General features: G+C 37.8%; 1 protein-coding gene across 1 annotated transcript in view; it reads left to right on the forward strand.

Annotated features, from left to right (window-relative positions):
- The window catches only part of LOC107732708 (dachshund homolog 1-like), a 63,812-nt gene that overhangs the window by 24,731 nt on the left and 21,747 nt on the right, over positions 1–17,334 (forward strand). The window contains exons 2-3 of the mRNA XM_016544121.1: positions 2,937–3,052; positions 8,588–8,713. Of these exons, the coding sequence (XP_016399607.1) occupies positions 2,937–3,052; positions 8,588–8,713 (242 nt within the window). The remainder of the gene's footprint in view (positions 1–2,936; positions 3,053–8,587; positions 8,714–17,334) is intronic.

Genomic DNA, 17,334 nt, shown 5'->3' on the forward strand with positions numbered 1-17,334 from the left:
ATCACATCCCGGTCAACATTTGGGTACCAAAATATGGGAAAGGGGGGGTATGGGGGGCGCAGTCAAAAGTAATAATTTTTATATTATATTATATTATTTTTATATTAATTTGAACAATTATTATCAAACAATTATATTCATTTAGTAACGTAAATATATATTAGTGTATAATATATATATATTAATTAAATAAGCTTCATAATTCATTATCTTTTTGTCGATCCACCAGTCTAAAAGAGCAGAAGGGCTTATTGAAAAATGCAGATTCATTCTCTGCCAGCAGGTGGCGCTTTTCACCAGGAATATAGCCATTTCCCCGGCAACTGCATTAAACATTGCAGCGCAGCACCTGACTTTGAAACTTGCAGTGCTCATATTTAATCAATTGGAGGGTTGACAGGTATGGTCTATAGTCCGCCTTGTTGGCAGAAACTATTTACAGTAACTCCGCCCATCAATGTAAGGTTACTACAAAAGACAATTGTTAATTAACAAGTTCAGTAGCGTAGATGGTAAAGTGCGTACTGTAGTCTTTTTGATGCGATCGACCCGGGTTCGAATTCGCCCTTTACTGAACTTTTTTTTTCTCTCTTTTCAAATGCCATATCACATCGGAAAGGCATTTATTTAAAATATTTGTTTATGCCAAACTACTTTTTCCAAAGGTTTTCCTTTTCAAGAATTTGAGCTATGATATTAGAACAGTAGGACAGTAAAATTGTTTTAATTAAGACTTAAATAACTATATGTGACCCTGGACCACAAAACCAGTCATAAGGCTCAATTTTTCCGAAATTGATATTTATTGATATTTTGATTTTCAATATTGAAATTGATATTTATACATCATCTGAAAGCTGAATAAATAAGCTTTACATTGATGTATGGTTTGTTAGGATAGGACAATATTTGGCCGAGATACAACTATTTGAAAATCTGGATTCGGGGTGAGAGAACGGGGTGAGAAATAAACCTGTGATAATCCTCTCCCGTTTCAATTAGGATAGGTATTTGGCCGAGATACAACTATTTGAAAATCTGGATTCGGGGTGAGAGAACGGGGTGAGAAATAAACCTGTGATAATCCTCTCCCGTTTCAAAGGTCAGGCGCTGTGATAAAATAGCTATTTTGTTCATTTATTTACTCTCTGCAGTGGACAGATAAAGAAACACTACAATTAGGGAATTGAGAGAGGGAGATTTTAAAAGGGCAAACGGCGGGGAGTTTAATATTTTATGAAGGATGATTGGCGCTCACGAGCAATGGGGGAGGTGTGAGCAGAGGATCTGCATGAAATAGAGGACTTTTTTCTGGAATGCTCAGCAAAATGATAAAGACATTTTTTTTTTTAAGTAAATGCTTTCCTTTAAAGGTTTTCTTAAAACCTGACACCTATTCAGTTGCAGATAAAGATACACAAGATTCAAAACAATCAGAGGTGCATCATGTTGAGTCAAACAGGTGAACATAACCTATTTCCCCTCGCATTCAGACTCAATTAGGTGAACTTGGTTGATAAAGACTTGAGTTAATGCAGATGTTATTTGTGGGTTCTTCTGAGAGCCGTGGCTGATTTTAGCACATGTAAACTCAACAAATTTAAATTGCACATGAATGCGCAGGAGCAGGTAACAAGGTGCACAGCATGCATTATACATGAGCAAAAAATCGGCTGATTATGGAAAAGGGAGATGAGTCTACTGTGTGATCTAATTAGAGAGAAAGAAAAAGAGAAGGGAGGGGGTACAGGAGATGGCAGAAAAGACTGTCCTTGAGAGTATTTACTGACACATGCTAGTATGCATAGTAGATTAGTCCAACTCTGAACAGAAATGTGTGTGTATGTGTGTGCTAGCCATGCCTTGATTTAAAAAAATATGGGAGACTGGGACTAGTTGTCACATTTTTTACTGCAGTGAACATTTTTTTAGAGAAGGTCAGTTTGTGTATAACCTTGGCTACAGGTCTTGACTAAAAAAAGCTGTTCCACTATTATTGTTTGGGAGTAAAAATATAGTTCATTGAACAAAAGTTGATGTTCCTGACAGCATGCCCCACTGGGAGTCGAACAGCATATTATAGGCTTTGAAAACAATTCAAGGACCAAAAACTAAACTAAACTAAAATAAAATAAAAAAAATAAATAAAAAAAAATAAAATAAAATAAAATAAAATAAAATAAAATAAAATGTATGGTATGAAAATATTGATCTATGCCATTTTTATCAGTGTACACTGAAAAAAAATGGTGTAGAAATAATTTTCACTCAGAAATTGCTTGTACATTTCACAAAAAATACAAAGAAACAGCAAGTAAGACATTGATTAAAATATGAAATTTTAAAGAATAAATACTCTATTATTTTATTTTAATATTATTATTATTATTGTTCTTTTTTGAAAAATTTACTCCAATAATATTTGTTTTATTTACAATTAATGAACCTTTTATAGTGTATACCAGTGTGGTTTTATTTTTATTTATCCATTGTTTACCAAAGTTAAATATGGTGAAAAACCAGATGAGACTGGAATTTTAGTTTAGAAAACAGAATTTACTAAATTATTATTAGTAGTAGTTGAATTTAAGAACATTTTAAAATGGGTGTTTGAAACCAGCATAGCAAACCACTGCTAAACACACATTTGTGTAATAGGGCATTTGAGAACATATAGTTACTGAGATATAGCACTTTTGACAACTTTCTCATTTGACAACTAGCCTCAGGCCTACTTGGTAGTTTCTAATCATTCTGTACCTTGTCTACACTTCAGGTGAATGACATGATGCAGCAAAAATTCAACATTCCCATTATAATTAACAAAAATGTCTACACTGCAGCTTCCAATGTGCAAGAAGTGCACTGGCTTCTAGATAGGTTGTTATATGTAACCAGATAGAAAATTTGTCTGACATTTGGTGTCCATCTTTCAGCTCCAGACCTGGCAGACCTCCTAAACGAACCCAGAGCATGACATCACCCAAGAGCCCTCACGTCCTGCCTCACTCCGTCTCTGGACTCATGTCCTCAGGAATGATGTCTCACACTGGTAAGAAAATGAGCAAATGCTCCTACCTCACTGTTACTGCCAGAACAAACAAATCTCATTTCTTCTCAAATGAGAAAAGCAGAATTTTGGATTTATAATTAAAAGTAAAAGGATAACAGGAAAAGGAAGTAGTCAGTTAATGGTTTGAATAAAGAATTACACTGTGTCCTAACCAGATGTGATACGATATAATTCCAGTAACAAGATATTTGTCTGTCCACACCAAACACAATAAAATCAATCACAAATCACAGCCAATCAGAAGAGCATGTGGGCGGAGTCTCTGTGCAAGTACACTGCTGTCCTATGCTGTGTCCCAATTCGCCTACTTATACTATATGTCCTAAAAGTATGTACTCGTTTTGTGAAGAAAAAGTACATACTTTTCAGTATGTAACAAAATAGTAGGCAAGCTTTGGGACATACTACTTCGTCATTACTGCGTCTTTAATGGACACTTTGTTGCTTATTTACGTGCATCCTGTCACCATTTAAACTGCCCTGACAATCGTCTTGTCAAAGTTTATATTTAATTCATATTTTGTTTGATTTAATTTCCTACCGTATTGGATTAAATAAATATTTTTTCAACAGGTTAGCTATTGATTATTTATCACTCAAACCCCTTTCTCTACCTGTCCCTCGGTGTCGCATATCTGCCATGTTTGTAGTTTTTAAACACTTTTTATGTGTGTTTGTAGTTCTAATCGAATCCTCGTCCACTGCGCAATTTGTTGTGGGCAATATTAGCCATTAGAGTGTGCATCGATCTGCACTTTGAATTTCTACCGGAAGTAGTAAACCATCCGGGTACCTTTGGAATACTCATTTCAACATACTACGATTTGGGACATACTAATTATAATTTTGAATACTATTTAAGACGGGTAGTATGCGAATTGTGATGCAGCATCACACTTACAACAAAATGGATACATAATCAAATCAAAATAAAAAAAAATTCAACATTCCCATTATAATTAACAAAAATGTCTACACTGCAGCTTCCAATGTGCAAGAAGTGCACTGGCTTCTAGATAGGTTGTTATATGTAACCAGATAGAAAATTTGTCTGACATTTGGTGTCCATCTTTCAGCTCCAGACCTGGCAGACCTCCTAAACGAACCCAGAGCATGACATCACCCAAGAGCCCTCACGTCCTGCCTCACTCCGTCTCTGGACTCATGTCCTCAGGAATGATGTCTCACACTGGTAAGAAAATGAGCAAATGCTCCTACCTCACTGTTACTGCCAGAACAAACAAATCTCATTTCTTCTCAAATGAGAAAAGCAGAATTTTGGATTTATAATTAAAAGTAAAAGGATAACAGGAAAAGGAAGTAGTCAGTTAATGGTTTGAATAAAGAATTACACTGTGTCCTAACCAGATGTGATACGATATAATTCCAGTAACAAGATATTTGTCTGTCCACACCAAACACAATAAAATCAATCACAAATCACAGCCAATCAGAAGAGCATGTGGGCGGAGTCTCTGTGCAAGTACACTGCTGTCCTATGCTGTGTCCCAATTCGCCTACTTATACTATATGTCCTAAAAGTATGTACTCGTTTTGTGAAGAAAAAGTACATACTTTTCAGTATGTAACAAAATAGTAGGCAAGCTTTGGGACATACTACTTCGTCATTACTGCGTCTTTAATGGACACTTTGTTGCTTATTTACGTGCATCCTGTCACCATTTAAACTGCCCTGACAATCGTCTTGTCAAAGTTTATATTTAATTCATATTTTGTTTGATTTAATTTCCTACCGTATTGGATTAAATAAATATTTTTTCAACAGGTTAGCTATTGATTATTTATCACTCAAACCCCTTTCTCTACCTGTCCCTCGGTGTCGCATATCTGCCATGTTTGTAGTTTTTAAACACTTTTTATGTGTGTTTGTAGTTCTAATCGAATCCTCGTCCACTGCGCAATTTGTTGTGGGCAATATTAGCCATTAGAGTGTGCATCGATCTGCACTTTGAATTTCTACCGGAAGTAGTAAACCATCCGGGTACCTTTGGAATACTCATTTCAACATACTACGATTTGGGACATACTAATTATAATTTTGAATACTATTTAAGACGGGTAGTATGCGAATTGTGATGCAGCATCACACTTACAACAAAATGGATACATAATCAAATCAAAATAAAAAATTTTACCAATATTCCAAATACATATTCATTGACAGATAGAATATTTGTCATGGAATACACTCGTTTGTTCACATATCATTTGAACTTAATTGTTTCCTTTAAGCAATTTTTAATATCTGAGGTAAATTATCCATTGTCGCTTTTATTATGGCTTATTGCCGTAAAAAAAAGGAAAATTTAAAATAAAAGTAAATCTGTATCACCATTGTGGCTGTATTGCTTATTGTGGCATTGAGTGGTGTCTGGTTAGGACATAGAGTTACAGGCATCTTTAGGCTGAAACAAGAAATATGGTGATTTATGTAAGATTCATGTGTGATTTCTGCCTCACTAGCATCACAAAATGAAACTGAAATAATAATAATGAGAAAAAAATGACTGTTTTCAAATAGGTTTCCCAACCATTGCAATTGGTTGGTTAAACTGATAGCTCCACCCACACACACTATTGGCTGAGCCATTGTTGCTATGCTAGACTGAACAGGATGCTCAAACAAAAAATGCTTTGAGCTTTACAGAGCTACAGTGTTTAAACTTTTTTTGGGGGGGGGGACTTACAGTTTTCTCAGCGTGTTAAGCAGGGATAAGAATGCTTTAATATAAAACTAACTTCAGGTCAGTTTTCTTTATCTTTTTAATTCAGTTGCTTGAAATAGTGCTTATTTTTACAGACCAGTTGAAGCCTGTTATATTTCTGTGTCAGTCACTTTAAACAGCACTTATCTGAAGTGATGCAAATAAACAATCTGACTCATGCTGTGCTGTGGAAAAGCCCAAAGCCAACAAAACACAGCTATTGTTTCCACACTCACAATGCAGGTTTGCCCGAGGTAGTATGTAACCTCATCTTGCCAACTCTAATTTGCCCTTTATTGTGTTGTGATATTATGATTAAAACCTATTAGATTTTGCCTGGAGATATGTTCACCTCGGCCTCTGTGGTGTCAGCTCTCCTCTTGCTCGAAAGAGCGTCGTTTAAAGCATCAACAACTTCTGTCCATCCTGCATCCTGAAGCTAAATACACCGACTTCTAAGCTGCCTTTCTCTTTGTGTATGTACGTGTGCGGTCTGCTCGTTATGACTTCTCAATGAGAGCCCGAAAAGGGCCGCATATTTGTACTCGTTTAGAAAGAGCAGGTGATGAAGAGAGAAAGAGTGAGAGGGAGAAAGAAAATGCTCAGTAGCACAGGCCTCTTTTATCTTCGGCAGAGGTCACACTATCAATGTCAGCCACAGAGATGGGAACTCAAAGGCCACTAGGGAGATAGAGAGAAAGAGAGAGAGGACAGTTTTTTCCCTCTTTGAGTGGATTGCAGACTGAGAGTGGGGAATGCTTTGATATCGTCCTCTTCACAGGCTGAATAGGGACCTTGGCTTTCATGCTCTGATCTTGACATTTAGTGAAAGCATTTGGAGAGTAACTGAGAGAGTGAGAAAAAAACACCCCGCTCCTAAAGCTCACTGCCAGAGCTTGCCTCATATTTGCACATAACTGTTGTGAATTGCAGCCAAATGTCAGCGTACGAAAGCTCTAGAACTACATTTGAGAGCAGTTTGCCCGGACTAGAGCACAGACTTTAAAAGGATAGATCTTAAACACATCGGAACTGGATGGATACTTTCGCAAAGTCAGTGTTCGGGATGAACAGCCATATTCTGAATAATTCTGTTTGTCTGTATGAAAAAATAAGTCAAACCAACGTTGATGCAATGTGATTTAATAAATGAGTCAAAATAAGGCGATTGTTCATCTGACTTACTTTAACCAACCAACAGCGGCATGTTTAGATAGCAGTGGAGGAGCAGCATTTTGGTTGTCGTCACACCACTGAATGGGAAGTTACAGTTGTTCTGGTACAAAAACAGTTACAGGATCTTAAAAATTTGGATTGCACATGCTTAAATGTCATTTAATAAATCCCCCAAAACACAACATGCACATGAAACAAGCAGTGTGGAGGAGCGTGGATATTGCATTGATTACATATGTTTGCACCTGACCCTTTGCACACTACAGGTGAATAAAGAATTAACAAAATGCTTGTGCAAAATTTCTTTGAAACTTTTACAAGTTAATACTCTTGTTATTACAGTATTTGTTGTATTACAAACTGGTCCAAAACTGCATATTCAAGATTAGGAACACTACTCATGTTTTCACAAATTGTGTAAAAAAATCAAAAAGTAGTACGAATTATGTTGAAAACTTTATGTGTAGAGTTTTGTGCATGTATGATGAGTGGAATTCATAATCAAAGTGCTGAAAAACACAAATTTAGATGAACTGCCTATTCAGTGCAGGCTCTGGTAATTGATGTGCGCACTAGTGTGGATACAAAAAACCAACAAAAACATTTTTGTAAACATTTCTATTATATATTGTAGTTAAAAATGTATTCTGGAGTGCTGTACAATTTATTTGAACATTCTTACTGTTTTACAGCATTTATTAAGCTTAGTTAATTTCAACATAACATAATACATTTTAACATTTCAAGTCGTGTAAATGATTAAATCATTAGATTAATAAATATATAAATTACTTTTTCAATAACTTTTTTTGTTTCTCATGCTCCAAAAAGTAAATAACATGGAAAAAAAGCTACATCCCAAAAACATTTTCACTGTTCCCCAGGGGGCTATATTAGAATGATCTCAGTCTAAAAACAACTTTAAACAAACAACCTTCATTTTGCCTTTCTGAGATATTTTTAAAGCTAGTGGAAGAGGAAAGAGAGGAGTAGCATGTAATAGTCTGAGTTGCGTGGCTAGAAGCAGCTCTCTGTGCAATGAATGGAAGCTAATCTAATTTTAATTGAATTATAACATGTGTGCACTGGGGGTACACACACACACACACACACAGTTAACAAGGGTTATTGGAGACTGTGGGCAGGTGCCAGTCAGCCTGAGTTATCAGCGTAAGACAGGGGGAGCAGGTATCTACTTACAGATGTCACCTCGTTCAGCTGATCCAGGGCCTGCTCTTCAAAGCTGGTGTCTCATGGTAGATAGATGGAGGTATTAGTCAATGGACTGACTGCAGAACAGTGAACGTGGGCCAGACTGTAGCTTTGAGATGACGCCCTGGGTAATAATAGACCTGTTGTTATCATCTAATGTTACAGTGCCAGTGTGCTCTTCTGTCAAATTCAATTATGGGATGTGAAATATTCATAATTGCTTTCACAAAAGCATTTGAATGAGGCACATTTTTGGAAAAGCTGTGAGGTGAATCTGTTAACAATTATTCATATTCACATATTCTCACGAGATTTAGGCAGCTGAAGTGAAGGCAAAGAAAACGTAATGATTATGAATTATCACGTTTTCTTTCTCTCTCTCTCTTTAATACTCTGATAGGCCTAACAGCTGCCACACTTGCTGAAGCCATGAAGAAGAAGATCAAATTGGAGGTGATGAATAGTTACCATGGCAATAATAACCACGGCACAGATTCTGAGAATGGTGACATCACCTCCAGTATGGGTAAGTGTCAGTTCCTCTCTTAAACTGAAGCTCATATGTCAAACTATCCTAAATGCTCAGACCCTATGAAACCTGGTCCAACACCATATGTATATATTAGTGCTGTCAAACGATTAATCGTGATTAATCGCATCCAAATTAAATGTTTTTGTTTACATAATATATGTGTGTGTACTACTGTGTATATTTATTAAGTATATATAAATACAGACACATTCAGTATATATTTTGAAAATATTTACGTTTATATTTATATTCATATAATTTATATTATATATAAATATATTTAATATATAAACAACATATTTTTCTTAAATATATACATGCATGTATGTGTATTTATATACATAATACATATACACAGTACACATACATATATTATGTTAAAAAAAAAAACTTTTATTTTGGATGCGATTAATCATTTGACAGCACTATACATTTTTGGGTGAACTATCCCTTTAATGATCTAATCTCAACTGTTAACAACCCACTAGAGAGGTTATTTAAAGTTTGTGACGTATGAAGGCCCCAAAATAGCAAAAAGTTCAAAATAGCTGCTCAAAATTATGCTGTTTTCACTTATGCAAACAGTGTTTATATAAGTATTTAAACATGATGCGCACTATCCTTAAGGCTGGAATACACTACACGACTTTTAAAATTTTAAAAATACTGGACACCATACACTTACCGACTTTGTAATAGTCACAGAGGAAAAACTGACCATCATACAGGACATAAACAACAGAGGATCACACACTACCAGACTTTAAAGTTATTCCAATCACAACAAACTCACGCAGAAATGTGCACATTGTAGCTAGGAGACATATGACAAATGAAAACAACATGTGTTCTAAAATTGGCTCAAAATATCAAAAATGTTTGATATTCTCCGACTGGATGGAATCCAGTATGAAGCTAAAAAAATCAGTCTGTTTACACTACACGATTTTCTATGAAATCTGTCAACTCAAATCTGCAGACTGGCTTTGACTTTTGGCAACTATTGTCGACTTCTCCGGACTGTAATTTGGTGCAAAAATCGTGAATTCCAGCCTTTACAATAACACAACAAACACTCCCCTGTCTGTCACTGGTTAGAACTACAGGAAGTCATGCGCCAAACTCATTGTCATTGGTTGCGCCAGTGGTGTCATGTTGGGACACTTAAACATACTTTTTTTTTAAACCAAGTATGAACCATTTAAAATAAATAAAATAATTTTAAAGTAAACAAAATTACATACTGCAGCTTTAATAAAAGAGAGAAATTGCCACCATTCGATGACGCAGTGCTTATTTTCCAGAAACTGTCCATTGATGCGGTGCTTATTTTTCAGAAACTGTGCATTGTAAGCAGATTTAAGCAAGAAAATACCATGAAAATGAGGTTGTGACCTTTCTGTGGAGAAAAAGTGAAAACAGAGGCCAGAATGTCACAGCGAGAGGGATACGTGTGAATAAGATTAGCCAGGTTTTACCCACAAATGCTAATAAGAAGGAGCTTTTTTATCTTCAGCAATTTAGAGTGAGAATAACCTTGAGTGTGGACTCTTGGTGTGGAATATTAAAACAGCTGAAGAGAGCTGAGTGGTGCAGAACAGCTCTTTTCAACTTTCTTTCCTTTTTCGTTATATCCATCTTCAAAATGTCTGTCTCTTTCCATCTCTCAGGTTCAGTGGTGTGTAATTTTAATACTGACACAATGACAGCTTTGTCTGGTGAACAAATCTGAAAATATCAGTCTCTCGTGCCTGTGTTTTGAACGTGAACCCTCATCCACTGGTCATATAATTATTTACATTTGACAAACACAAACTGTTCCCAGAATAGTACTCTAAGTCTGAGAAATGTGATGCATCTAAACCCTGAAGATTGAAGAGATCTGTAGGGATGTGTGGCATGTATGAGGCTGGCTAGACAGATACGGCAGTGTTAGAGCGGAACTCCAGTGGCACTGATCCAGTTGGTGATTGGGACACTGTTTTTAGCAGCTCCCCCTCTGCCATGATTACCAGGATATGAGCTCATCTCTGGTTAAATAGAGGTTCTTGTAACAGCTGTGCCTCTGAGCAGGAAGTGGAGGGCTCTGGATATAGTCACACCGTCCTGTCAAGGAGGAATTTAGAGAGGATGTGTCTTGTTGAAGTTAAGTTGGTAAAAGACAGCATGAAGCTATGTGTATTGTACACAAGGGCTTTTTTAGATATGAAATTCTCAACAGGTTTTGCTTCAGAAAATTTATTTTACATTGGAAATTGAGTGGTGACCCAAAACGGAAAAGCTAAAATTCTTAAAATCAACATTGAAATTTATTAATATATTTAAAATACCAATATTTATTCATGTTCTTTTATTAATGGTAATTTATCAACATTACCATGAAAACCCAAGAAGCTTGTCTTCATAAATTGAGTATTTGGCCTCTTGAGAGTCATTTTTTTTTCATTAGCTAATAATTTAATGCAGTCATGTCATTTATTTATTTATTTTGAAGAACAAGCTAAAATACCAAAGTAATTCCAAAAAGCCATTGAGTGTGATAGGACACATGTCTTTTGACATTAACACAAAAGTGTCTTCCCCCACTTTTTTTATTTGCTTTTAACAAACAGGGAACATTAATAGCCTGTACGTTAAATACTGCAGTTGTAAGTGTAGACAACAGGATTTACACAGCCACCGTTTGAGAATATTGTATACAAAGTGATCAGCTAACTAATTAACTGACTACATATGACATGCAGATGTATGTATATAACCATTGTCACAGTACAGAAGGAGACCAAGAACGGAGAGGTAAGGTAAACTGGGATCTTTATTTAACAGGGGCTGAGAGAGAGAGAGATGGAGAGCAAACGGGTTAGAGCAACAGTCTATGGAATGGAAGGGATCTAGCTCACGTGATGACAGGTTCCTTCTAGGATCGGGCTGAAGAGGATGGCACAGAGACAGGTAGGTATCAGGATGGAGTTCGGGTTAGTGAGTCAGGTAAGGAGTAGCGTAGTGAACTCAAGACCAGAAGCGGGGACTCAGCTTGCGGCAAGGCAGTCGGAGACGAATGTCCCGCGTGGATAACCACACCCTATCTCCCGGCTGGTATTGGGGAGTAGGGCGGCGGTGAACATCGGCCTGAGCTTGGTGCCTCCGAAATGCCTGCTGGAGATGGACATGCGTGGAGTCCCAGACCCTCTCGCTCTCTCTGAACCAGTGATCCACCGCTGGAACGTCTGAGGGTTCTCCCGTCCACGGGAATAGGGGAGGTTGGTAACATCCCGATCTCTTGGATCTTGCGCTCAGTCTAGCCGTTGGACTGTGGGTGATATCCGGAGGTGAGGCTTACTGAGACGCCGAGGAGATGGAAGGCCCTCCAGACCCGGGAGATGAATTGGGGCCCACGATCGGAGACGATATCCTCCGGGATGCCGAAATTGCGAAAGACTTGGTGGAATAACTGTGTTGTGGTTTCCATGGCCGTGGGTAATTTTCTGAGGGGGAGCAGTTTACATCCTTTAGAGAATCGGTCGACAACTACGAGGATACAGGTGTGTGATTCGGACTTGGGGAGATCGGTGACGAAGTCGACTCCGATGTGGGACCAGGGCCGGTGAGGTATGGGAAGTGGTACCAGTTTGCCTTGTGGCAGCTGACGGGGAAATTTGGTGATGGCACAGACTGAGCATCCTTGGACAAAGCGCTTGACTTCTCGCGCCATAGCGGGCCACCAGTAGCGAGTTTCAAGGAGCGAGAGGGTTTGCTGGCTGCCTGGATGTCCAGAGCCCGGAGAGGAATGCAGCGAGTCCAGAAAGGTACTGCGGAGAGTGGATGGGACATAGACCTTCCCTTCTGGACCTCCCGGCGGAGCTGGTTCGGAGTGGGTGGCTTGACGGATCTCTTCGTCGAGCGTCCATTGCATACTCGCTCACGGAGGCCTTGCCTTGACGGATGCGGAAGAGCTGGTCATGAACGGAGATCTCAGTTGCAGTGTGACTAAACACCTCCTTGAAGTGTTTGGTGAAAGCTGATAGAGTGCGAATGGCCTGACTGTTACTCTCCCACATGGACTGGGCCCAGTGAAGAGCGCGGCCGGCGAGACACACATACACACATATATATGCATATATACAAATTCCCGAAGGCATTTACAACCCGCATGTCACTATTAAGATACTTCACAGCGAAATAAGTTAACTGATTAAAACATAGAATATATACGAATACAAGAAGTTACTAGTGACTAATACACCTCTTATCTCTCAGGATACTGCTTGTTCCCCAACATAAACATAAGCAAGAACTAAGCAAAGGCAGTAGTACAATAACCTAATTGTCGGATATCTTATAATTCTTTGTTGAAAAATTAAACCATATATAAAATTATTTAAACTCTCAGAGTGCACCCCTAATCTTGACCCCTACGCCAATAAGAAGTTATAAGTCAAAATTGTTAATTAAGGATTTTATTGGGTTCCATATTCTTGAAAATATTTTTTGTCTATCTGATAAGTGTACGGAAGGCTTGGATTAAATCCTCCAGTGATGGGGGGTTCGGTGATTGTGGCTACATGGAGAGTTTGGGGTAGGTCGGGTCTTCTGTCCCAGTACAGAAGGAGACCAAGAACGGAGAGGTAAGGTAAACTGGGATCTTTATTTAACAGGGGCTGAGAGAGAGAGAGATGGAGAGCAAACGGGTTAGAGCAACAGTCTATGGAATGGAAGGGATCTAGCTCACGTGATGACGGGTTCCTTCTAGGATCGGGCTGAAGAGGATGGCACAGAGACAGGTAGGTATCAGGCTGGAGTCCGGGTTAGTGAGTCAGGTAAGGAGTAGCGTAGTGAACTCAAGACCAGATATCTGATATCTTATATCTCAGCTCTTCTAGGGGTAACACATAGCTTAGGTCTCTTAGCCAAACTTCGAATACAGGCACAGATTCAGACTTCCATTTCTGTAAAATTGCCTTTTTTGCTAAGGTTTTGCTATCCATCCATTTTTTAAACCACTTGTGTATCCCAGCCCATCCCACAGTTTTGTGCCACGTATAATATAATATAATATAATAATATAGAGAAGAGAAGAGAAGAGAAGAGAAGAGGTAAAGATGGAGGACCTCAAGTCAAGAAATATGTTGTGGTCTCCAGGGCTGCAGTTCCTCCTCGAGCACATCCACATGTCCATTAGAGCCTGTCTCTCACTCTCATGGGACTGAGCTGACAGATAAGCCGAACTTCCCCAAAAATTGCAATAAAGAAATGGGATTCCTGCAGAACATAATCAGGAAAAATTGGATGATAAAAGAAGAACAGTTAATGAAGTGGAACATTTACCCCTTTTTTCCTTTTAATTCCTATAACATCATTTTAGAATCAGCATAGAAATGAAACATGAATAAAGAAAATTCTCAGAGTCACTGAACAAAATATGACATCACTGGAGTGCTGCAGACTTTCCTCAAAAACTCTCCACTGATGAAAAGAAATTTAGTGCTGAGTCATTAACAGCATCATAATTTCATCAGTACTGCAGACAATAACCAATAGTGACCAAGAGACTGTAATCTATATGAATCGGGTCAGTTTAAGTCTTCTGAAGAGATGTAATCACTTTAAATGATAAACAGATTTAATTTAGGATTTTACTTCCATATAAACAGTGATCAACATGCATACATAGAACCTATCAAATATGGAAAACAGAAGCTCTAACATGCTTGCTTGATGTGAGAATCATTGAGGTTTGTTGTTGTGCGTCAACTAAACATGTTTTAGCATCAAATATGCCCATGTGAGCTTTTGTTTATATTGTCTATACTCTCAGAATAAAAAAGAAATTAAATCTGTTAATATACAGCAATTAAGGGTTGGTGGGAGAGAGTGACTAAATGATGACTGATTTTTCCCTAGATTCTCTATTACCTTAGAACATTGGAAATCGTCTTAAATATAAGACAAAAGCCCAGATTTAGACAAAGACTTTAGTTCCTGAATTCCAGACCAATGCCATGTTTCAAGACCAAAACTGAGCTGTAGGGATAAAAGAATGGTGCATTTTACTGCATTTGTGTCACAAAAGTTTCATCCATTACATCAAAATGCATAATTAGATGTAGTCTTGACTCATAAGTGAATGGAGATGTAGTGTTATCATTAATAAAACTTTTCCCCCTTTGTTTTGAGCACTTGGGGTTGAATTTAGGTTTTCTTTCCATTAATGAAGCTGTCGTATGGAATACAGTGACCTTTAGGATAAAGGGCTGAAACATGAGATAGACAAAATGTGAGAAGACTCTGCTACACTGAGTGAGCACTTTTTATAATTAGAGTCATAGAGATTGGTGTGAAAGCAAAGGGAGAGTTTGTTGAGTTTAATTAAGTTGTTCTCTCTGCAATGTGCCTGTGAACTCTTGGACAACCTTCAAGAAACATGACAGATTTGATAAGACGCAATATGTTTGGTTGCAGCTAACTGGAACTAAAAGGAATGTGTCATTTCTGCACTACGAGAGGTACAAAACAGAATCACAGCCAGTGAGTTAGTCCCGTCACAAAGTCATGCTATTGGTTGGCCCTATGTTGTTAGGTTCAAGACCAAGAGATCACTTTTTGGCTGGTTAGCAAAGCCCTGTTTTTTTGTGACCATATTCCTACAGACCCACAAATACAATGTCAATCAAAAGTTTGGGATCTATACTTTACTCTTTTTTTAAGTATTTAAAGGAAGAAGAAGATAATGTAAATTATTCCTGTGATTGCGAAGTTGAATTTTCAGCATCATTACTCCAGTCTTCAGTTTCACATGATCCTTCAGAAACCATTCTAATATGCTGATTTGGTGCTCAAGTAACATTTCTTATTATTACAAATGAAAACGCCTGAGCTATTTTAAAAACTGTGATATATGTGTTGTTACTTGAATAGAAGTCATCTTCCATACTTGAGCACTATCTAGTACTTAATATTTAAAGATAACATTAACAGGTGTTAATAAAAATACACAAATTAAATATTTGTCTTAGTTAATTAGTTGATTAAAATAATAATATTGACTCACATTGACATGTCTCCCTAATATGAGTGTATTTTCAGTAAAATGACCATACACAGATTTTGTTTGTATGTTTGTGCTTTAATAATGTGTATGTGTTTTTGTGCACATGTTTTTTCCACAGACTCTCTCTCTGTTGTGTGTGTGTGTGTGTGTGTGTGTGTGTTTTGGATTACATGCAGCAGATGCCTGATGTTCATTGTAAACACAAGTAATCACAAGCAGCTGCCTCTCTGAGTCTCGTGTGGCTGTGGGTGGCAAAAGTGTGTGTATGTGTGATGTTCTCTGTCTTGAGCACTCAATAATTCTGCTGCGTGTTCCTCTGACCAGACAAAGAGTGGGAGTGTGGGAGAGCACACTGCCTGTTAATACTTCCTTCTCCAATTTTGCTCTGAGCAAATCTTATATTCTGTATTAACAATTAATTTTGAGCTCAATTTATTTCTTTTCTCAGCCATAGATCATCTCATCTCTCACAGCCAAAGACTGAAAATCGTATCCTCCCAAGTTCTTTTCATCTACTTATCAAAATATCTGTGCCTTCATTAACTTTCCCCGAACGAGGCCCCAAAAGCCTTCAAGGGCCTCACCACATAAGCCCTTTTTCCATCTCTCTTTTTTATCCCTCTCTCTTCCCCACTGCGGTTGTTGTTGCTTGTTTTGTGATTATTTCCATAAGGGAAGTAACTCAACAGTAAGCACATGGAGGCATCATTAATTTCATCTAAAGGAGAAACGAGACTTCCGGTTTTCCATAATCCCCTCCCCCACCCCTTGCTGACGGGAATGTGGAAATTACTCCATGGTGTCTAACCACTACAAAGACCAGACCTAAACGCACAGACTAAACACCTAGACCACAGCTGCTTACTGGCAACGGCACCTTTTTCTGGGAAATAAAGCTACTGTTTTATATACGGCTGTCAGGCTGGAACACGTTAAATGCCTTTAATGGGGAAGTTGAGAAAACAAATAGTCTTATCCGTAGGTTAATATTTAATCAGAGATATTGTAGTGCGTGAGAAATAGAAGTGGGATCAGTGCTGTCAGGCCAGCAATGCTTCTCAGATGTATGTGTCACAGATAGAGTCTCTTCCTTTCTCGCACACCTGCCGGTGGTCTCTGTCTCAGGGGAGGTTGGCCTGAGGAAAAGAGAACTGCTGCGTTACCTGCAGGGGTTACAGCACATGAGCAGACACTTTTATGACTGAGATTAAAGTAGCAATAAAGAGGAAAGGGTTTCCAGTAGCACTAGGAAAATCGGAAGCCTCATTTCTGTGTATAATTCATCTAACTTTTGAAGTTTTTTGTTTTTATTTTTTAATCTGTTGCATAGGCAAACCTACAGGAAAATGTAGATATTTAAACAAAAGGAGAGGATTTTGAGTACAGTAATTCTACTGAAATACCAAAATGCCTTGGCATAATTTGTCACATTCCAAGAATAGGGTATAAAAAAAGGCAGAATGAGTAACAAGGTTGCACGTATAACTAGACTGCAAATTTCAAATGGACTCAAAAGGGGATATCTAGTACCAAAAGTTAGTTTATAGTTATTGATAAACTTGAGAGT

The sequence above is a fragment of the Sinocyclocheilus rhinocerous genome, unplaced genomic scaffold (genome assembly GCF_001515625.1).
Source record: "Sinocyclocheilus rhinocerous isolate Xijiao unplaced genomic scaffold, SAMN03320098_v1.1 scaffold971, whole genome shotgun sequence".
NCBI classification, from domain to species: Eukaryota; Metazoa; Chordata; class Actinopteri; order Cypriniformes; family Cyprinidae; genus Sinocyclocheilus; species Sinocyclocheilus rhinocerous.